General features: G+C 50.0%; 1 protein-coding gene across 4 annotated transcripts; it reads left to right on the top strand.

Annotated features, from left to right (window-relative positions):
• The first annotated feature begins 566 nt into the window (after positions 1-566).
• On the top strand, positions 567-21,090 carry TPM4 (tropomyosin 4). Of its 4 annotated transcripts, none has more exons than XM_029217014.1 (9): positions 567-831; positions 4,472-4,597; positions 8,883-9,016; positions 11,620-11,737; positions 12,305-12,375; positions 13,497-13,572; positions 15,352-15,414; positions 15,504-15,573; positions 19,658-21,090. In XM_029217014.1, exons 1-9 carry the CDS (start codon positions 718-720, stop codon positions 19,738-19,740), a joined length of 855 nt encoding a protein of 284 aa, XP_029072847.1. In that variant the 5' UTR covers positions 567-717; the 3' UTR covers positions 19,741-21,090. The 4 variants fall into 4 exon arrangements, with proteins under 4 accessions (XP_029072847.1, XP_029072849.1, XP_029072848.1 ...); XM_029217016.1 differs by lacking the exon at positions 19,658-21,090 and adding an exon at positions 16,580-16,662 and having other exon boundaries at positions 684-831; XM_029217015.1 differs by lacking the exons at positions 567-831; positions 4,472-4,597 and adding an exon at positions 4,716-5,116 and having other exon boundaries at positions 19,658-20,194.
• The last annotated feature ends 2,160 nt before the right edge of the window (positions 21,091-23,250 follow it).

The following is a 23,250-nucleotide window of genomic DNA, read 5'->3' as shown; positions in this document are numbered from 1 at the left end:
AAAAGGATACAGAAAAAGTCTGAGAGAAAAAGACCATAAGACACGGGGAGACAGAGAGAGGGAAATGGAGACAGACACAAAGAGACAGAGAGATGGAGAGAGACACAGAGACAAAAGAGATGGAGAGAGACAGAGACAGTCACTGAAAGAGAGACAGAGGGAGATGATGAGACAGAGACTGGTCAGACAGGTGGGAGTAATCCAGGGAGTCCCCCAGGGGTGGTAGCAGATGGGATGGGGTCCTGACCCCCCAATACCTGGAGGGACCCAGAGGGGAGAAGAAGGGAGGACAGGAGCCCCGTCACCCCACCACACCCCTACTCTGCACCCACCCACAAACCCTCTTCAGCCCACACAAGCACAGATGGGGAAACAGACCAGCCGGCAGGCCGCCCTCATCCTCCTGGGCCGGCGCTGTGCCTGCTCGAGCACGCGGGACCTGTGTCACCAGGTTAAAAACGGAAACGGGTCGGGCCTTTTTTTTTTTTTTTTTTTCCTTTGAGAAAATCCTAGACCCAAATAAGGCAAGGGCTGTGGGGAGGCCGGTGAGCTGGCCAAGTCCTCCTGAACAAGCAAGCGAGTGGTGGCTGGCCCAGCCGGCCTCGCCCCAAAGCAGGGCGGCGCACCCTGGGGAGCCTATAAGGGCCTCCCCGCCGCCCTCGCCGCTCACTCGATCCCCCAGCCCTTCCTGCGCCTTCGCCCCCCGCCTGCCCAGCCATGGAGGCCATCAAGAAGAAGATGCAGTTGCTGAAGCTGGACAAGGAGAATGCCATGGACCGGGCCGAGCAGGCGGAGTCGGACAAGAAAGCTGCTGAGGAGAAGTGCAAGCAGGTGACGGACGTGTCTCTGCTGGGCTGCGCCGGGCAGCCCAGCACCCTCTCTGAGCTGGCGAGCTTCTGGGGCCGACGGTGGGGGTCTGGGAAATCTTGGTACTCGGAGGTTGGGGGAGACACAGGGGGTCTTCCCTGGAGGGGTCCCTGGGCTGGGAGAGAGGGGGCCAACTGGACCCACTCCCAACAAAGCCAGTGGGAGCAAAGCGAATGAGAGAGAGAGAGACTAAGAAAGCATGTGAGAAAGGGGTGTTTGTGTGGGCTGGTTGTGTGTGTGCAAATGTGAGGGTGTGTGGATGTGTGTTGGGGTGAAGGCATCAGTGTTGGGGGGTATCCTAGAGGGGGTGGTTTGGGGATGCTGTGTGTGTGAAAGGTATTTGTGTGTGTGTGAGCATTTGTGTGTTCACATGTGTTGCGTGTGTGTTTCAGCTCTCTGGAGGGGTGAAGGTGACTAAGAATGTGTGTGCAGAGGGAAGCCTGCGCGTGCAATTGTTGGAAAGTGGGTGTGGAAGAGTATGGCTATGTTTGTGAGTCTACGTGTGTTGAAGGTGGTATCAGCAGGGGTTTGGGTGTATGGGGGAGAGGCTAGCTGTGTGTGTGCTTGCGCAAAAGTTGACATGACATTAATGGAATGTGCGGGTGTCAGGGTGAGTGTGTGTGTGTGTGTGTGTGTGTGTGTGTTAAGGTGACTGTGTGTTTGGGCTGGCGTGCATGCGTGTGTGTCAGGGTATGTGTGTGCCTGTTGGGGTATCTGTGTCAGTGTGGGTGACCCGGTGCCCGTGTCAGAGCACACTCAGGTGTGACCGTGCGTGACAGCCCGAGGACAGTGGCCAAGTGTGGGTGCATGGTGGGGCTGGCTGTGACCGACTGCAGGGGCAGCTGAGTGAAGGGCTGGGGGCTAGGGTGGGTAGAGATTTGAGGGTGAACCTGAGAATCTCAATGTGTCTCTGTGTATCTGGGGAGCCCTTGCTGTGAGCCTGGCAGGGGAAGGCGGGGATACCTGTGGAAGGCAGAGACCCCAGACCCAGAGCTTTGGGGACAAGGTTCCCAGGAGGCCCAGGCAGCCGGGACACATCAGAGAGCTAATGGAAGTGTCCTGGGCTGGGCAGTCCCAAGGCCGTGGCTTGGGACAGAGCAGAAGTCAGCTGTCTGTGTCTGGGTGGCCAGAGCCGCCAGTGAGAGGAGGGAAGGGGGTCCTGAGCCCTCCCACAGTGCCCTGCCCCACACAGCTCATCTGCACCCTTGGGGCCAACTGCCAAGCCCTCAGGAGCATCAGTGTCTCGAATCAGCCCCAGGAGGCGCTTAGGACGGTGCCACCAAGTGCCCAGCCCTGCCCATCCCAGGCGTCAGGCCAGCTCAGCAGGTAAAAGTGCGGGCTCTGAACTCAGGCTGGCCTTGCTCATAGCTTAGTCACTGAGTACCCTGGAGCAAACACCTTCACCTCTCTGTGCCTCGGTGGCTACATGTGTGAAATGGGGAAGTGAAAGTGGTGCCTCCCTCACCACCATGGGAGGACGAGGGGTGACTAGGCAGGGGGAGCCCTTGGCCTGGGACCCGGCACAGTGTAAGCGCTCAATAAACTCAGGATTCTTTCCCGCCCTGCCCTACCTCCCCTTTGGGCCTCCCCACCCCCCAGTGTCCCGGGGCTGCCCTAGGCACCTGTGACACATCCGCACAGGACAGCCCCACCCCAGTTCTCCCGGCCACAAACTCTCCTCCTCCCTCCCTGGCAAACACAAACACCCATCCTGGGCTGGCCCTGAGCTGCCGGCTTCCATCCATCATTTAGCCCTTACCAAGAGGGGCTTAGCTAGGAATTCAGAAAAAAAAGCAATTCTAGGGCTCTAATTTTCACTAAGGTGTGAGTGAGTGATAAAGCACACTCTACCAAGGCTCACACAAGTTCAAAAGGGAAGGTTCCTCAAAGCATCCAGCCACCTGCACGGCCAAGGAGGCAGGGACAGGTTCTCTGGTCTCCAGCTGGGTTTTCATTCTGTTCTCTTTTTTTCCACAAAGCTGCCCACTGGGGTGGACTTGTGCTCAAATCCAGGCCAGATCATCTTCTAGCTCTGTAACTCAGGGCACATTGCTGCCCCTCTCTGAGCCCTCAGTGCTCTTATCTGAGAAATGGGGGCAAACAATTCCTTCTGATGGCAGGGCACCCAAGATTCCAGAGGTCCAAAGCAGAAGCCTGAGTCCCACAGTGCAGATGGCCAGTTCTGCCTGGGGCAAAGGCGGGAGGTGGTGAAAGACTCAATTTATCTGGACTGCCTTATGCTTCAGGAGGCCAGAGAGCATGGGTCTTAGGCCAGCCTGACCCTCAGGGAACCTGCAGCAAAGTCCCAATTCCAAGCCCTCTCTCTCCAGTATGGGAATGGGACCAGGAGGCCCAGCCTGCCCACATCCTGCCCGCTCCCCTCCCAGGGCAGTGACATCCGCCCCAACTGGCCTTTGACCCCACATCCTGCCTCAGCCCTGCCCAAAGGCCCCATTTGCCGGGACTATGGTACGCAGCCCATGACCCTCCTGGCCAAAGATTTACAGGCAGGGAAACTGAGGCCCCAAGAAGGAAGCAACTTGAGGGAGACCTTGCAGAGTCAGTGCAAGGCTCAGCCCCCCGCCGGCAAGGCACCACGCACCCGTACACACTTTGTGTGTGGAATTCGGACAGAGGGAAAGGAACCCGATCTGTGTCCACTTTATTTATTTTTCAGACCCAGCTCCAACCACTGAGGGGTTTGCAGTTGTGTCATTGATTCATTCTGCAAACTTCCCCCGGGGTTCTGTGGCGAACATCAGGCCCAGTCCCATACTGGGTGATGCTGGAGCCCAGACTGACCTCAGCCCCAGGCCTGTCTCATAAGGAGCCCCAGGCTGGGGGAGACAGAACCAAACACAGAGGGACACCCCCTGCCTCAGGGGTCAGGGTTGGGCGAGAGGGTGGGACAGGGACTGGGGGCCCAGGGCAGCAGTGCAGGCCACCCAGGGGAGGGGGCTGGGTGTGGAGGGTCAGTGGGAGGAGGGCGTGATGGGCAGTGGGCACAGTATAGCCTACCATTTTTGGAATCAGTCTGACAAGGGTTCCAGTGCCCTATCCGTATGGCGTTGGGCAGGTCCCTTTCTTGTTTAGGGACTCAGTTTACCCTTCTGTGACACGAGGCTTCAGTGGGACGGTATTTGTACTGTGTCTGGCACATTCTAACTGCTTCATAGGACTCTGCCTCCCTTATCACAGTCCCCACTCCTTGTTGTCCAAACATTGCCAGAAAAAGTTGTCAAAAACAATCTTGACACCCAAATGGGATGGCCCAGGCCCAGAGTATGAGACTCCCCTGGGGAGGCTGCAAAATTGAACGCGTGTTTGTAGGAAACTTGTCGGGACTTGTTTCCCAAAAGCTGTGACCCATTCTGCAAGAGTATTGGGGGACTCCAAAAAAAAGATAAGCACAGCTGGTCCCAGGATAAGGAAAGGATGTGAAAGTCACATTAACAGGTATGAGTGGTGCGTTTATTGAGTGGTGCGTAACATTGTTATCCCTGTTTTACAGATGAGGAAACCTGGACTCCTATGAATGCGGGGGACGCCCCTGCGCCGCGGGGACGTGGCCCCCAGGCTGATGCGTCCCCCTATCTGTCCCCAGGTAGAGGAGGAGCTGACGCACCTCCAGAAGAAGCTGAAGGGGACGGAGGATGAGCTGGACAAATACTCCGAGGACCTGAAGGACGCGCAGGAGAAGCTGGAGCTGACGGAGAAGAAAGCCTCCGACGTACGTGCCCAGTAATGGGGGCGCCCGCGGCAGGGCCGGACAGGAGCCCCGGGGCCGGGCGGGCGGGAAGCGCTGGAGGAAGAGGAAGAGGAGAAGGCGGCGCCTCCCGGCGCTTTCTCCAAATAAGTCCCGAAAGAGGGCACTTTCCAGCAGCTGCGGCCAGCGGTGCCGACGTCAGGCCCTCCCCCAGCGGTGCTGACGTCGGCTGCCCGGCCGGGTGACCTCATCGCCCCGACAGCGGCCGGGCCGGGGGCGGGGAGAGGCGGGGGCGGCCCTGGCGCAGGCAAAGGCTCTGGGGCTGGGGCGCGGCTGCTGCAGCTCTCGCCGGAGCCGAGCCGAGACGAGCGCCCGCCGCTGCCCGCCGCCCGCTGCGTGCGCCTCCGCGCCATGGCTGGCCTCAACTCCCTGGAGGCGGTGAAACGCAAGATCCAGGCCCTGCAGCAGCAGGCGGATGAGGCGGAGGACCGCGCGCAGGGCCTGCAGCGGGAGCTGGACGGCGAGCGCGAGCGGCGAGAGAAAGTGAGAGCCTGCGCGCCGGCTCCTGCACCCCCGGCTCCGGCGCGCCCTCCTTTCTTCCCTTATCCCGGCGCCGCCCGCTTCCCGCGCTCCCTGCGCGCCCGCCGCTGTCGCCCCCCATCATCGCCCCCATTATCCCACCTTTGCACCCTCGGGCCCCGGCGCTCCCGATCGCGGACCCGCAACCTGGGACCCTCTGCTGAGACCCGTTCCTCCGTCGCCATCCTCCTTCCCTAGCCTGGGACGGGGGAGGGGGCGCCGCATCCGGGTCGGGCGGGGCCGGCCGAGCGGGAAATGGGGGGATGGGGCGGAGCGGGGGGGTGTACGCGATCCTGGAGTAGGGAGAGGGGGTAGGGGGCACCCTGCTGCCTTCCGACTCGCCGCTGGCGCCGGGGTCCGGGCGGGGGAGGGCGGGGAGCTGCTACTCCACCTAGGAGCGGGAAGTGAGAGTGAAAACGTTGAGCTTCCATTGTCTAGGGTTGGACAGGCCGAAACCGGGAGTGGAGCTGGGGGCGTCGCACTTTCTCGCCTCTTCCGAGGCTTCCCGGTTCCTGCCGAACTTTCCCAGCTGTTCCCAGGGGCGCGGCGGCGACGTGTCTGCTCCAGACTGGGGGCGGAAGTTCAGTCCCGAGCCGCGGGCCTTTCCCTCCCCAGCTGGTCCCTGTGGGAACGCGGGCCGCGGAACCCGCCTTCCTCTAGAAGACCCTTGGAATGTTAGCATGGGGCCCCCGACCCAAGATCGTTTTGTGTGCGGCCGCTGCAAGTTGCGGGGCTTGAGGCAGATAATGGGGCTGAATGAGGAGGGGACCTCACCGCCCTCTCTCCGTCCCCTGATTGCCCCTTGGGACGGGACAGGTGGTGGCCACCAGTGGGGCTGGAGAGAGATATGTATTGGTGTACTTAACTGCTAGGAGCGTGTCTCCATCTACAAAGTAGGGATGACAATAATGCTGACCCCAAGGATAGTTGGGAGGGTCTCAGGAGTAAAACCTCCCTGCATGGCAACTGGCATATAGTACGAGCTCTATTACTGGACTTTTTTCTCCCCTCGTTCTACCCCTAGAGGAGCTCACAGCCTAGTGGGGGGGGGGCAAGGGGAGTCAGGCAAATAAGGCTGATTAACATTTTAACATTGTGGGCGGGGTGTGTCTGCGTACTGTTATGGGAGCATGACAGAAGTAGAGAACCAGTGGGGTAGGCTCCAAAATGGAGGTTGAACAGTCTTATAGAATAAATAAGAGTTTTCCGGGACAAGAGACTGTGCAAAGACTCAGAGGAAAGAAAGTTGGGGGAGAGGGTGGAAGCCCAGGGTCCCTGAAAGCTGGAGTGCTGGGACTCGGGGTGGGCACCCCAAAAGTGGAAAAAGTGCCCAACCAGATGGAACTGCCATGTGTACTGACAGGTCTGGGGAAGAGCCCCCCAGACTGTTTCTCCGCTGGCCAGAGTCAAAGCATTTAATCCTGTAAGGGCTGCTCTGGCGTGAAGAGGCCTCAGAAACCTGGTGTAAGCCTCCAACAGTAGCCAGTTTGGCCTCTTTCGCACACGTAACCGGCATAACCCTCCCTCTGATCTCATCCCAAGTCATCTCTGGAGGACAATTACTTCTGCTTAAAAATGGCCCTCAGCTGTGAGCCAAGACTTAGGAGTGGGACAGTCCAATATGGGAGGAGAGATGTTTCTGGAAAGTTTCGAACTTCTTAAAAAGTTCACTTTTCAAGGCATGCTTCTCTTGATCAGGAAAGGGGAAAAGCCTTAAGAAGGTTCCTGGGCAAAAGGAATTGAGCCCAGGGGGGAAGGGGGGAGCACTTTTTCAGTCTCTTGTAGAGAGAGCCAAGAGCCGGCGTGTGGCAGACTTCTGGGTCTGCCTCCCAACAGCTGGTTTCGTTTAGATTTTTGTGTGATTAACCGACATCTTCCTGTTCCTTTGCCACATGTATCTAGCAAGCCTCTTTTACCTTATAAGGGAAATCCTTTGTAGCATGTAGAAGCTTTGATTGCAGGAAGGGGTGGAACCAAAAATGACTAGCAGTGACTAGCAGTTTTTCAAAAATACATATGTATGTATGTATGTACATATATGAATGTATCTCAGAACTGTCTCGATTCCAGATAGTTGAAAATGTGCCCAAAGCTTGGTTGTCAGGATTCAGAATCCCCCACGTAAAGAGGCAGTGTTTTTGTTTTTTTTTTTAAGACTACTCGTGAATCAAGCACCTCTGCATGATCTAAAACGTCAGTTCCTTGACTACTAATGGGTATGAGGTTTCTTTTCGGGGTGACAAAACGTTTGGAATTAGATAATGGTGTTGGTTGCACAATTTTGTGAGTGTACTAAAAAACATGGGGTTGGGGGGAAGTCAATTCCTGCCCCAGTTACTGAAGGAGTTAAGATTCATATAATTTAAAAAGAATAAAAAGCACCCACTCATTGGAACGAGTGGGTGACATTTCTTAAAATAGTTCATCAGTGGTTTAAATGGATTCCCCAAACTGATGTTTCAGAGGAAGTTGCGATCAAAAACACCTGTGGGAGCTTCTGCTCCCCCTGCTGCTAGGACTCCGGAGCTAAGAAAATTTTCCTGACTGCGCTTTTCAGCAACTCTGGCCTTATTCTATTACTCCACTGATTTTTACAGCCTTCCCCAATTCGTCTTGTTATTTGTCTTGTTATGAAGAAGCCAGGGTAGCTTTATATTTCTCCCGTCGGTTGAGCTCCATTTTACCAATTCTCAATATTCCTAAGTGTGTGGCCTCGAAGCCCCTGCAGGACTCAGAGCACAGGTTCGGCGAGGGAAGAATCCTGGGCTGGGGCTCAAGAAGCCGTTCCCTACCAGCTCTGTGACACTGAACCAATCTACTTCACCTCACTGGATCTCTCAATTTCCCCAGCTGTAAAATGGGTGAGATATGTGAGGATTAAATGAGGTGAAACCATGGCAGTAAGAACTGCACTTTGTGGGACTTCCCACATGCCAGGTGCAATGCCATACCCTTCCTTTACAGTCCCCACAGAGGCATGAAGCAAGCAGGCCCTGGGATAGGGAGGCTCAGAGCAAGCCGTGAAACGACCTGCCCAATGCCACATGGCTATAAACTGGCAGAGCGGGGATTCTGACCCAGCACACTGTGATCCTGGAGTTCTTGCTTTTATGCACGCCACCATATTACCTTCTTTGTAGGTGAAAACACCTCGAAAAGCCACTAACAACATTCTGACTTCTCTCCCATGCCTGTAACCAAGTTTTCTTTCCTTTCCTTTCTTGTATCTTTTTGTCCCAACATCTCTCAGCCAAGCTTGGTTAAGGACGGCGTTCCAACTGGGCCGCCCCCAGCCTCCCTCCCAACTGTATGGCCAACATGTAACTGAGGGGTCCAGATTCTTGCATTTGTCTTGCCATTCAGGTGGTTGGGAGCAGACCTTATGTGACAGGGTGAGCCGGTCACTGGTGGCCTTGCTCTCTAGAAATACCATGGAGAGGCCAGCACCGTCCTCTTGGAACATACAGCTTACTTATCTCTCTCTCCTGTATTGACTTGACAGACTGTCCTATTGTGGTGGATGTCTGCTGACATTTGGGGAAAAGATCATATGGAAAATTCACGTTCTCCAGATGAGACACAGTGTGAATTCCTTATCACCTGGATTCCTGGGTGGGCTTTGGCAGGGGAAGCGGGTTAGCTGGGGGAAAGGGCACTGTGTGAATGGAGGGCTCCTGCTGCTAGCTGACCCGTTTCCTTCTTAACCTGGCTGCACCTCTGACCTCCCTAGGCTGAAGGTGATGTGGCAGCTCTCAATCGACGCATCCAGCTCGTTGAGGAGGAGTTGGACAGGGCTCAGGAACGACTGGCCACAGCCCTGCAGAAGCTGGAGGAGGCAGAAAAGGCTGCAGATGAGAGCGAGAGGTAAGGACGCTTTGAACCCAGTGGCATTAGCCTTTGCTTCTGGGAAACGGGGATCGTGTTGTAGAGCGGACCTGCCAGAGCTGGGGTGAGAGCAAATGAGATCACACAGACCTGCACGTGTGCACATACGTACAAATGCATATGGTTTGTACGTAGGTGCAACGCCTTGTAAACCATCATGCTGTTTGTAGGGGCATTTGATGTGGTGGTTCCAAAGGAAAACTAACAACAGGCAGAAGAAGGCAAAAAATGGACACATATAAGATTGCAACTGCAACTGTCATTGGCAATGTTTGCAGAACGCTGCTTCTCACATTCTCCCTGAAAGTCGCTGTGCATCTCGTCATCAGTGTTCTCAAGACATCAGTTTCCAGGGTGATGTGAGAAGGCGGGGGATGAAAATTTTGGAATGGGCCATCTACATAGATGTTCGTTGGCAGTGCTTCAGGCTTTGGGCTACTGGACAGCTGTGTGTCAGCGACATGCACAAACCAGTCCCATTAATATATTTGCCACTGACAGAGCTACGCTGCCTCCAGAAGGGTACTGTGTCCTCCAGAGTGGGCAAGTTCTCTGGCACGCCTTGGCGCAGGCTCTGGAGGACTGAGGGCAGATTGTGTAATTCACAGAAGCAGCTGTCTCTGTGTAGTGGTAAATGGGTTCCTTGTGTGGTCATGGTGTGGGCTGGCCCATTGGTCCTCGTGTATCTGCCACATCTTCACAACAGAATTCTCACCGGACCCATCCACCATAGTTTCCTGGTGTATACTCCTCCCAAGGGTTCATTCCCGATTGTACTGTTGTGACCATACACTGGAGAAGCAGAACCAACCGGGGAATCTTGGAGATTGACTTTTCAAGTTGCCCAAGTGGGAAATTTCTTCCCGTGCAGTGGAATAGTCCTACCCAGGGCACAGATCCCAGTGCAAGCACAGATCTCTGCTTCAGCCACTTAATAGAGGGAGAGGGTGGCAGCTCAGGGCAGTCACAAGGAAGTGTGAAGGATCCAGTCACAAGTTGCTCATGGCTGTGCCTGGGGCCTAGATTAGCTGCTACCGTTTTTCACAGTCAGACCAGCCTGACCAGATTGTCTCACTTCTGTGACCTCCCCAAGGCAAACCAAGAGAGCCTGGGAAAGCCCCTCACTTATTGGTATCACCTTACCAGAGGCCTTTGATGGCACCCCTGTTAGACACTGCTGTTTAGGTAGAAAGAATCTTATACTTGGGAGATGGAGAATCTAGATTTAAGTTCTTCCAAGAAGCCACTGCCACTTACTATGTGGCCCTGGACAAGTCACTTTGATCTCTCCACTACTGCAGAGGGTTTTCCAAACTTGATGATCTTGAGGACTGGTACAGGCATGGAGAGTGTTTTGATAGTCAGCTGAGAATGGTAGTGATAGTCCGAATGAAAGTATTTATTAGAAGTATATGGTGGGGGTTGGGGTGGTGTGATGAATTGGGAGATTGGGATTGACACATGTACACTAATATGTATTAAATGGATAACCAATAAGAACCTGCTGTATAAAAAAATTAAATGATTCAAAAATTCAAAAAAAAAGAAAAGAAGTATATGGTCCTCTGCTGTGGGCAGGCACAACACACATCGATACATTATCCAGCACTGGCCTCTTCTTTGGAAGTATCTGATCTTACCTTGTCCACCCCAAGCAGTGCAGGCTAGAGTGAGCTCCATCTCATGGTCAAAAGTTGTAGGAGACTTCCAGCCATCCCCAGGACGCTGTCCTTTCCAAAGTGGACTTCAGTTCAGTATCCACTTCAGTTCAGGCCTTCTTCACCCATCACTTTGTGGGTACCTGCCTCTTACCTGGTCTTCCCACTGCAGTCCATCCATCATTCTGGTTTCCACTCACTCCTGCTTTTGAAACCCTCCTGTGGTTCCATGTCCCCTTGGCATAAAACACTTAGTGTGTCATTCAAGCAGCCTATGGTCCAGCCACCCTGACCTCCCTGCCATATTCTTTCATTCCTCTGGGGCTTTCTTGTACAGCTCTGTCTCACTGAAGAATACCTTTCCCCTCCTTGTTCATTTGTGGACTCTCTTCTGGGAAGTGCCTTGTCACACACACACACACACACACACACACACACACACACACACACACCACTTCACTGCAGCAGAATTCATCATTCCAACAGCCAAGCTGGGCCCAGACCTCCGATCACATCGTGGTAACTGCTGGTGTACAAGTCCCCCTTGTTACTAGTTAGTGAGAGACTCTATAGGATGGGAGCATGGACTCTGGAGCCACATCACCAGTTTGAATCCCAGCTCTGCCACTTACTGGCTGTGTAACCTTAAGCAAGTTATTTGCTTAACTGAGCCTCTCTATGCCTCAGTTTCTTCCTCCGTGAAATGGGGATAATGTACCTACCCTGGGGGCGGGGGTTGTGAAGTTTGAGGCACTTAGTGCCTGGCATTTGGCAAAGATGAAATGAATGTGAGCAGCTCTACAATTTCCTGTTCGGAGTACGGTTCTTGGTAGATGTCAGAGAAGTGTTTAGATGAGCAGATACATGGAGGTGTGTGATGAGGCGGTAATGTATGGAAGTAATGACGAGGTTTGCTCCTTGCAGAGGAATGAAGGTGATAGAAAACCGGGCAATGAAAGATGAGGAGAAGATGGAGATTCAGGAGATGCAGCTCAAAGAGGCCAAGCACATTGCTGAGGAGGCTGACCGCAAATACGAGGAGGTGAGTTGGGGTGAGTGGGGCTGGTAGATGGCAGCAGCAGGAAGTGGGGAGGAAATGGATCTGTGATAGGGAGAACCCTGGGGCCGCCTAAAGGAAGTTCTTGGTCAGCTCAGCTGTCCTTCTGTGTCCACATCTGTTTTCCTAAGACAGCCACTTGGCTAGGAAACCATATCTTCCACGACGCCAAAAGTCCTGGGAAATTCTGTGACACTCAGACAAGTGGGGACTTAGACTTAATGGGGAAACCAAGTGATCAGATCCCTTTTTTGTCCTGCAGCTTGGTGTTAGGCTAAAATGGGGAATTGTGGTCCCCAGTCGTGGGTCTTCAGGCCATGAAAGCTCAGTTGCTCCTTCTCCCTGCCCTCATGGTCCCATCTCTTCCTTCACTTCCCGGGGCCTGAGGGAGAGAATATAGATTTTCTCCGGGACTGTCTGAGTCGGAGAAGCAGCAGAAAGCCCCACGTTGCAGATGGTCTGGGCGTGGCCTTGCTGTCTGCACGGGGGAGGGCATTGAACTAGACGTGGCTCTCAGGGGTCAGTCTTGGTTGATCCTTCCTGTCTCTGCAGGTAGCTCGTAAGTTGGTCATCCTGGAGGGCGAGCTGGAGAGAGCAGAGGAGCGTGCCGAGGTGTCTGAACTGTGAGTGGCAGAGCAAGGCTGAGTGGCGCCCAGCTCAGCTCCGGGGCGGGGGTGGAGCTGGGAGGGAGTTGGTTGTGTTGGGAATGGATACCTACCAGGGCCTCTGGTCAAGTGGACGGGCATCTGAGACTCAGTGCTCAGTGCCTCCTCTTTGCCTCCATGGCTGACAAAGAATGATGGGCAACTCTTACTGCCCTGGGCAGTGCTGCCCACGTGTTGACTCTTCCCACAAAGGTATTGGGAAAGATGAGTGAGACAGGGAGAGCAGAGAAGCCCAGAAGTCCGTTTTCCCAGAGAGGATCCCTCAGGAGGCTGTGCCTTTTTTTTTTTTTTGTGGTACGCGGGCCTCTCACTGCTGTGGCCTCTCCTGTCGCGGAGCACGCGCAGGCTCAGCGGCCATGGCTCACGGGCCCAGCCGCTCCGCGGCATGTGGGATCCTCCCGGACCGGGGCACGAACCCGTGTCCCCTGCATCGGCAGGTGGACTCCCAACCACTGCGCCACCAGGGAAGCCCTGTGCCTTCTTAAGGGAACACTGAGGGCAGGGTGCCATGTCAGTGTTTAAATGCCTTGTTCTTGATGTCATTGTTGGATTGGGACACATTCCTGGAGGGAAAGGTGAGAAGGTTGACCGGAATCCCCACAAGCTCCCCACCAGAAAACCAAAATGCCTCCCCCCTCGGACTTGGGTGAGGAATCCAGCTCCCCGGAGCATTCCTGCTGTGCTGAGAGAGATCTGGTTTCGAAAATCCGCTCCAACCTTGCTTCCTGGAGTGTCCGGTGTAAACTCCGATTGCTCCCAGCCTCCATCTCATTCTTAAACACCTTCCGGAGTCAACCACATCAATCATAGATTTCACAAGTCCCTGTTGCCTCAGACTTGGCAGGAGCCCAGGAGTGCTTTACAAACCTTCCAAATACTCCTCGGCCTGCCGCGCCTTTGCCTGGCATGATAGGGTTTTGATAAACACACAGCGCTGTGTCTCAGAAAAAGCCATTAACATTTTTTCCCCCGCATTCCTTCTGGGGGCCCCTGGAAGTGCGATTCCTCCTTTTGAAAACTTCTTTTAGGGGAATTGCCTGATGTAAGATAAGACACAAAAATCCCTTGTCTTTGGGCAGAAAATGTGGTGACCTGGAAGAAGAACTCAAGAATGTCACTAACAACCTGAAGTCGCTAGAGGCTGCATCTGAAAAGGTTGGTGGTTGGCTTGAGCTGGAGGGTGATTTGCCGGACTTTCTTCTTTTCTTCCCCCAACGTACGCAGGAGCGTGCTAGGGTATCAGGGATCTGACCTGTATTTGCTAACAGTAGCTTTGGTGCCCAGCAGCCAGGTTTTTCCCCTACAGAAAAAGGTGTCCAGCGGCTAGATTTCCCCCCTTTTAAGATGGGGTCTTAGCACCATCTTTTATCTCTACCTCCCGGAAGGTGGAGATGGAATGAGACTGGGACCTGGCCAGGCTCCTCTTAGGTAGATCTGAGCATCATCATATAGATACAGAGCCTACAGAGCCTCACTCTCAACTGAATCCCTGGGTTCCTCCAGAAATACTTTCTAGAAGGTCGAGCGGCAATCAGAGGTGGAATTGGGCTTTATTAGCTGAAACAGCACCCAAAGCAGTCATTACAGGAGAGAGCATTAGGAGCAACGTACACGCTCTTCCATGGCCTTCTTCCCACCCCCCGCCAACCCCTGCATCCTCATCTCTTCCTCATTCTCCCTCCTCCTACTCCCCTCCAGTTGCATTGAACTTCAGTTTCACAAACATTCCATGTTGGTCACCTTCAATACCTTGAACCTGCTGTCCACTCAGCCTGGGGTGGCCTTCCCTTTGCTCTCTGCTTGGCAACCCCCTATTCATCCTTTAGGCCCCTGCATGAGAGGCCCTCCCTGATTGCTCACCTAGGTTAGGTGTTTCTCAGCTGTGTAGCCCCACCTACTTCTTTTCCTATCATGACGGTTGATCACATTTATCATAATCGCATGCCTTCCTCGCTAGATTGTAGCTTTTAAGGACAGGGACTATGTCTTGTTTAGAGCTGTGTCATTAGTCCTAGCGTTGTGCCTGGCGTATATCTCATACTAGGATAGGTAGTGAATAAATGCAGACCACATATGTATGCCAGATGCTGCCCTGGTCACGGGGAGAGATGCTACAGTGATGGTACGGCTTCTGTTCTTGAAGATCTTGAAGTCTAGCTGAGTAGAGGGGTTGATAAAGTAACAAAGTGCAGTGGGGCTTCAACAGAGGGACTTCACAAAGTTGGGAAGGGTGTCACGAGGAGGTGACATTAGAAAAGACCGTAGAGCGGGATGCTGGCCAGGAGCTCAAATTCCAGAGTCAGGTTCCAGTCACGGCTTGGTCACTTTGTAGCCATGTGACCCTAGACAAATTAGCTAACCTGTCTGTTACTCTTTACTCTTCTGTAAATCGGGATTGATGATATCTAGCAACATAGCAGGCAGTTAATGAAGGTTCGCGACTATTCATCTGAGTCGAGCCCTGAAAGACAAACATAACTTCTGACAGATAGTAATGAGGAATGGAACATTCCATGCTGGGGGGCCCAGTTGTAGTCAAGGGCTGGAGACCAGAGAACACTCAGAATAAGGCTAGGAAGTGGCCAGCACCTTGGGGAAGCTGATGGGAAGTGGGGTTGGAAACATAGGTTAGGCCAGCTGCTGTGGAGGGCCTTGAGTAGCCTATTTCCATGCGGTCATCGGCACCATATTCATCACATGTGTATCCTGAGTTATCAGCTCAGGTCTTGAGATCAATACCATCCCAGAGGGATCTCTCCCAGATTCTCTGAGTTTTGCACAAATTTCTTCTGCCTGGGAAGGTGCCTGTCTCTACTTCTTAGGCAGGTTCATAGCTTCAAGCACACACTTTTCTCCGAGGAACAGGGAACATGCATTCTTCTATGCTTTTTTTCCCTTCCTTTTTTAAAAGCAGTGTTTTGGTCTCTCCCACAGTATTCTGAAAAGGAGGATAAATATGAAGAAGAAATTAAACTTCTGTCTGACAAACTGAAAGAGGTGCGTGTGATTTCCATCCAACTAGTTCAGGTTTCTCCTGCGGCTGGTCTTAAAGCACTCATAGTGACGACTCCTTTCTTCTGCCCTAGGCTGAGACCCGTGCCGAATTTGCAGAGAGAACAGTTGCAAAACTGGAAAAGACAATTGATGACCTGGAAGGTATGAAATTACCATATAATTATGTTTGTTCTGCCTCCCTCTACACGGCACATCCCCAGACAGTTGGGGGGAATCTGGAAAGGCTGATTTGGGCTTCGTCCACTTTAGGATAGCAAAGTGCAGAGTGATGTCACATGTGGAAGTCTGGAGCCCTGGAATGGAACAGTGCAAATCAAATTCAGACTAGGGTCGCCATTTTTCAAGAACTAAAATATTTCTGCTTAATTAGCTCCACATGTGAGTAAAGAGACCCAAATATGGCTGATTCTTTTTAAGTCTTTAGAATTTCCTTTAATTTGCTCATTTCTGACACGCCTTGCATTTTTTAAATGCCTTGCATTTTTACAGAAGCTCTCTCCCAGAGAGTGCAAAGCTTATCACAGTATGAGAAAATGGAAATTTAGAGACCGTGGAGACCTGAATTAAGACTCCAGTCTACGAGTCTGCTGCCCACATATCCCAGAATTTCTTGAAGAGTTCCATCTTTAAAAAAAATTCTGTCCCATGTTCTTCATGAAATAACCCAGAACTTCCAGAATCTTGGGGCTCAAACGAAATCTCCCAAACACCCAGAAAGGGTACAGAACTCATTCCTCAGACCATGTGTCCCAATGTTTGATTTAGGAAGTGAGGTTTCCATATAAGGGAAAATGCCCCATTCCAAAGTACAGCCTTTGGACTGGATGACATCATTGAAAGTCAGAAATAACCTGGGGTGGGAGATTGGTGGGGAGAAGCTCTAGCCATTTCTAGTCACCACTCTTTTTAAAGGTTCATTATGGCTAACCCCCTGCAGAACTTCACACCACTTAGAAATCACTCCATACATCTTTTGTTTTCTCTTTTGTGTTACACAGGACATGACTTTCTCCTAGTTCATGCTTTGTTTTCTCACTTTTTTTTTCTTCCTCTCGTTGCTCATGTGTGGCACTCCATTCCGACCCTTGCGTTCTGTACCCTGTACCTCTTCTTCTGAACTCCCTCCCTGGGGACCTCCGCCCTCTAGACGAGCTATATGCTCAGAAGCTCAAGTACAAAGCTATCAGCGAGGAGCTGGACCATGCTCTCAACGACATGACCTCTCTCTAAGAGGCGGCTGGGGTGCTGCCCTCTGTCCTAGCAATACTGAAGTCTGCTTCAATACTGTGGTGCCTATACTCCTGTGGGCTTCTAGAAGCTAGAAGCTCCAGTTTCCTGCCTCCTGGTTTGACCTTTCAAGCCTTCTTCTGCTGTGTCTGTGACTGTGTGACAGAAATAAAGTCAGGCAGTCCTCACCTTCATGCCCTCTCATTTTCATTTTCTCCACTTGCCGCTTTTGAGCCGTAGCTATGAGGCCCTTGACCATGATTGCAACCAAAAGTGAGTGGTTCAAATGAAGAGCTCATTTCAAAAAGAAAATTATGCCCACATGATTCTTTTCTGACAATGTAAAAACAAAAGCCAACTTGGCCTGAGCTCTCAAATGTATTAGCTAACTGTATCTGCATGCCAATAGCAGTTTTTCCTTAAATAGAAATTATGTTGAATGGAGACTCATCCAACCTCCTGAGCAGCTTAATAGAGTCAGCAGAACTTGCAAAAACCAGCAGGCTTATCGCTAAAAAGAGGCTACCTTTGGATGGGGCTTCATCTGTGGATTCAAATAGTGGCAATGGCATTTTGGCCTCCTTAGTCCTCCTTTTCTCATGTTTTCTCTGTGATATACTCGGAGAGTGGTGCCTGGGGTTCCCTATGTCTTCATTGTTCACTGAACACCTCTCCAGCTCCCAGTCCTGGGAGGAAGCTCACCTCTATACCCTGCCCTTAGAAAACAACAATACAAGGAATTAAAAGGCATCCCATTAACAGGGCAAGGGAATGGAAGCTGCTGGAATGCCAAACAAAGGAAGTGAGGTGATTCTTTCCTGAGTTCCAAACGAAGTTGCCTGAGATGCTAACATCTATCTACCCTCATACTTGAGTTAACTAGAGCCAGGAACCTTGGTTTAGTGACAGCTCATAAAATTTGCGTGTGGGTGTTAAAAGCTCACACCTATGGTGACCAAAAGCTCATCAGTTTTCCCAAGAGAATCCAAATTTTAAATAGTCTGTCTGGCTCTCCCCTGCACCCCACCACTGCCACCACCTTAAATTGTCCCAGAAACACTGACATTTTGATGTCCAAGCCGTCTTCCAGACTGCCCCTTGAACCTGAAAATGGCATGAAAAGCTCCAGTGAGATCATTAATTTTTGGTCACTATAGCTTGTTATTCCTCATCCAGTAATTTTTTATTTAGGTGGGAACCTCCGTCACAATTCTTTATATTCAGTCCTCCAAAATACATCTTCCCTAAACTACCCATGCCCTTCCACCTCCAACCTTTCTCTGTTCCTAACTGCCGTCCACCCTGAACTTCTGCATAAACCACTCCCCTCACGTATTGCTATACATATGCCCCTGGAAAGATTAAACTGTGTAGGGGTAGGTGTTTTTTGTTTTCTCTCTCTGCATATTTGTTCCTGGGATTTTTCCAGCCATATGTAGCCTCCACCCTTTGAAATAACTGCAGCCCTGTCTATCCAGTCAGTCTGCATAACTAAGCACCTAGGTGGAACTTCATTTAGCGATTAGGGCTATGGAGATCTACTTCTACCTGTTGACAGCGTGGGGGCCTGTCACATTCTCAAGGGCAATTAACACTTTAGGGGAAAGTTAGTCTCAGACCTAATGATAAAGTAGATGCCAGGGAATCCAAGTGGCAAGGTGTGAAGTGAGGTCGAGATTTGGAGTTGGGAAACCTGGGTTTACATCCCAGCTCTACCATTTTAGCTGTGCAACCCTGAACAAGCTGCTTAGCTTTTTTGCAAAAACAAAAGTGATAGCTCAGTTGTTGAGGATTAAATGAGGTAATGGAGAAATTGGTTCACACATAGTAGGCCCTCAGTTACTTCTGTTAATCCAGACTGGACAGGCCCAAGTAACTGTCCTCTGAGAGAATCCTCCCAGATCATAGTCACTAGATTAGATTTTTTAAAGTGCCACATCAAATGAAAGGTTCAGTAGTTTTAGTTGAAAGGCTGCCATCTTTTGCAGTCATTTTTATTCTTTCTGAAAATTTCCAAGCTGATCATATCACATTTTAAGAGGCATTTTGCTTTCCTCTGGTATTTTAATAAGTCTTGGCCTAGTCCTTATCAGCCATCACTCATTGCAAACCAGTTCTCTCTCATGCTCTGTCATGCACAGCCCTAGATGGCATCTTAGATTTTTGGGTTTTGTTGGGTTTTTTTTATTTGTTTCATCAGCTCAATTACTTAATAATGTACCTATAGTCTGTCTTAAATTTCAATCATGTTGCATTTACCTGCAGTTTGACTACACTGCTATGGACACCTAGAAACAATTACACAATTATGCCTGGAATTTAAACAGCCATTCCCAGAAGCTCCAAAGGAAAGATGGGTTACAGGATTATCTTTCCCTACCATAAGCTCAAGGATTAATTAACCAGCACTAGGGAGAAAATGTATTAAGTCATCCATATCTTAGACTAAAATCTGTGTAGCATTTCATAAGTTCTGAAGCATTTCTCATTTGTTCCTCATAATAACCCCCATGCCACACAATGGTATTATTATCCCCATTTGATAGATGGGGAAACTGAGACCTAGAAAGGTTAAATGGCTTACTTCATTGGCCCAACTGGGGCTTAAATCCAGGTGTTCTGACTCTAGGATTGCCAGATTTATCATATTAAAACATAGAACACCCAGTTAAATTTGACTATCAGATAGGCAATGAATAAATTTTTAGCATAAGTATATCTCAAGCAACATTTGGGATACACTTGTGTTAAAAAATGTATTCGTTGTTTATCTGAAATTCAAATTTAACGGAGCACCTGTATTTTATTTTGCAACCCTATCTGGCTCCCAAACTTGGCATTTAGTGTCTACTAGTCCACGGTGTTCTGCTATAATTAAAATGTAGAGTACCTTCTCTGCTCTTTCACTCTGGCAATGTGGAGTTTAGAAACCTTTTTTTTTTTCCTTTAACAAAGATGCTTATTAATTTATTTTTCCCTCATTCTTAATTCTCACCAGAAAAGCTTGCCCAGGCCAAAGAAGAGAATGTGGGCTTACATCAGACACTGGATCAGACACTAAACGAACTAAACTGTATATAACCAAAACAGAAGAGTCTTGTTCCAAAAGAAACTCCAGAGCTCCGTGTCTTTCTCTTCTCTTGTAAGAAGTTTCTTTTGTTATTGCCTCTTCGCTTTGCTGGAAATGTCAAGCAAATTATGAACACATGACCAAATATTTTGTATCAGAGAAGCTTTGAGCACCAGTTAAATCTATTCCTTCCTTTTTTCAAATGGCACCAGCTTTTTCAGCTCTATTTTTATCCTTAAATTGCATTTATTCCTAAGGTAGGCAGGGTATTTCATATTGAGCATACTCTCTTAAGACTGAGGGCATTTGGTTCCTGGGAGAATAGACAACCTCACACTTTCGAAACACAGATTCCGATATCTAGTCATGGGTCAATTTAAAAGGTTGGAGAATATTCACCATCGGTCACACTATAGGAGGCCAGGGACCGTCACATTAAAATGGGTGGGGATTTTCCATCCAGAGCAAAAAAGGGGGGTGGGGGGGAGGATTACTATGGGAAGTCATAAACCAGAGAGGTTAACCTGATCATCCTGGCTCTTTTTCACCCTCCACCGTGCAGAACAAACATCCTCTGAGCAGTCAGCATGAGAATGCCTGGAAAAGAGTCATAATAATTACCCAGATGTTTTCGGAATAGATAATTGATATGCTCTTCTCTATGCTTCTTTCACTCTAAAGTTGTTCTCTGAGGAGCTAATGTTTTATTCCGATAATGACCCATGCTTATCTGCTCCGATATGAGGCCATCCACTCAGCAGGAATGAATGTTGTAGAATTCAGTCCTATTCAGAGAAGCCGTATCAAAAACACTGCTAGCATCAATAATTAAGACTCTTTTTCTATAAACAAATATTGGGCAGAATGGCCCTCTCTGACAGCAAAGTAAAGACGAAAAAGTAATTGGCCTAACTTCATCTCCTCTATACTCCAGGGACTGGCAAATTGGAGATTTACTTATCTGGAATTTTAATTCCTTCTTCAGGACAAAGTTAATCAAAGACCAAGAAACTCCTGATTAAACTGGATATGGAGTATTTTGTAGACGGGGCTGCACATTTTGTCTGTGTTAGATTTCTGCTTTCTCAGTTAACATCTCAGAGCTGAAACATTCCACATTCCCCAGCAGTGTGGGAGCCAACTCAAGTTTACAATTCTGACTGAAAATCACCCTGCTTCTAGCTTATCCAAATCCTCTGCCCCTCACTCCTATTTATTAAGCGTCACACTACCCAGGAGATACACTAGCAAATTGTGCAACTGAATAAAACCCACACTTTTCATTTAGATTCTTGCAACTGTATCATATGTAATAGTATCACTTTTTCTACATTTTGGTCAAATAAATTTTTACATAAACTACAATTTGTGTGAATTTTAGAGTGTGTGGGGACATACACAGCATTATGGTTTGACAAATGTAAATGGGATAGAAAGGAAAGATAACTGTACCAAGAACTCAGCAAATGTTATTTATTTGCAGTCTACCATGACTACCTGATATAAGGATTATGATCTCTATATTGCAGGTGAGAGCTCTTTGCCTTAGTAACTCAGAGCTCCTGTCCTTTGTTATCCCCACTCCTGCCTGAGCCAGACTAAAAGAATGAGGAAGATTTTAATAGACAAGATAGGAGCAGGAAAGATGGTCCCTATCACTTGGGTCACGAAAGCACAAGGCCTGGCTGGGTAAGGTTTTCTCTGCGTGACATATAAAAAAGAAAGAAGTAGGAAAGCTGGAAGGTAGGCGGGGTCCACACTGATGAGAGCCTGAACTTAAGTTGGTCCGGAGTGGAGAGCCACTGATCAATAATCAATAAATAAAAGAAATAAATTAGGAAAATCCACTTAGCATGCATTGTCAGGAAGGACTAGAGTGGGGTAGACTAGAGGCAGGAAGATCAGTTAGAAAGGTATTTCAGTTAATCCAGGACAGTGCTTGCCAGACTGGACTAAGAAGGAAGAAGTGATCTGAAGGAAAGTAATCTTTAGACTTGGCTTACTGGATGGCAGGAACTTAAAGAAGAAAGTGTCAAAGGTGACTGCAGTTTCACTACCTGAATTGCTTTGAGGTTTGCCTTAAGATCTGATCTTGGGGAAGGGGGTTAGGGAATCCAAAAGAAATGAAAGCCTTTAAGACATGAATGCAGTATGCAAACAATTTTTTTTTGTTACCAAGTACAGTTAAAAACATTTCCTTCATTTTAATTCAACATTTAGCTGACACTGTGAGCTTGTTTAGGTGGTAGAGGCAGGGAATGTCGATGAATAAAGTATAATGCCCTCCTCTAAGTGCCCTACCACTGCTAGATTGAAGCTCCTCCTCTCCCTCCTCCTCACCCCCTTGGGCTGTAATCTAATCTCAGTATACTGCTTTAGTCATCCTGGTGCCTCAGCACCTATTATAAGTATTTAATGTTTGTTAAACTGACATGTCTCAGCTCTTGGGGAGTTCCCAATCCCATGAAGTGTGGGTGGGACAAAAGGTGAGGTTAGGACCAAACTGTGAGGAATTTATCCTGCCAATAGACCATGGATGGATATTGGATAAATGTTTTAGACTAAGCTCACTGCAGGGTGGAATCTGGATTAGAGAACGATCAGGGAGAGCAGTGGAGAGATGTGATGATCTGACGAGCAAAAGAAATAGAAGAGGGCTTCCCTAGTGGCGCAGTGGTTGAGAGTCCGCCTGCCGATGCAGGGGACACGGGTTTGTGCCCCGGTCTGGGAAGATTCCATATGCCGCGGAGCCGCTGGGCCCGTGAGCCATGACCGCTGAGCCTGCGCTTCCGGAGCCTGTGCTCCGCAACGGGAGAGACCACAACAGTGAGAGGCCCGCGTACCGCAAAAAAAAAAAAAAAAAAAGAAAAGAAAAAGAAATAGAAGAGCAAGGGACTTCCCTGGTGGTGCAGTGCTTAAGAATCTGCCTGCCAAGGCAGGGGACACGGGTCCGATCCCTGGTCTGGGAAGATCTCACATGCCACAGAGCAACTAAGCCCATGTGCCACAACTACTGAGCCCACGTGCCACAACTACTGAGCCTGCGCTCTAGAGCCCACGAGCCACAACTACTGAAGCCCGCGTGCCTAGAGCCCGTGCTCCACAACAAGAGAAGCCACCGCAGTGAGAAGCCCATGCACCTCAAGGAAGAGTAGCCCCTGCTCGCTGCAACTAGAGAAAGCCCGTGCAGCAACAAAGACCCAGTACAGCCGAAAATAAAATTAATTAATTTAAAAAAAAATAGAAAAGCAAGGTTTAAGAGCTATTTAGAACATCCTTAAAAACCAGGCTGTGAGGGATGAAAGAAAAGTATGGTGGCTTAGGTCTCAGAAAAGTAATTCAAGACAAGCTAGTGTGAGTACAAGATGACAAGTTCAGTTGTGGACATGATGAGTTTGAAGTATCTTTGACAGATCCAAAGGTAAATGCCCAGGAAGTAGTTGGGACATGGAGGGATGGCTGGGCTATGGGTTCTCTAAGAACTGAGAATCACCAGTATGGAGACAGTAGGAGCCAAGAAG

The sequence above is a fragment of the Monodon monoceros genome, unplaced genomic scaffold (genome assembly GCF_005190385.1).
Source record: "Monodon monoceros isolate NGI ecotype Baffin Bay Population unplaced genomic scaffold, NGI_Narwhal_1 Super_Scaffold_12, whole genome shotgun sequence".
NCBI lineage: Eukaryota > Metazoa > Chordata > Mammalia > Artiodactyla > Monodontidae > Monodon > Monodon monoceros.
Note: the sequence above shows the minus strand (reverse complement) of the source record. Positions and strands in the feature narration are given on the sequence as shown.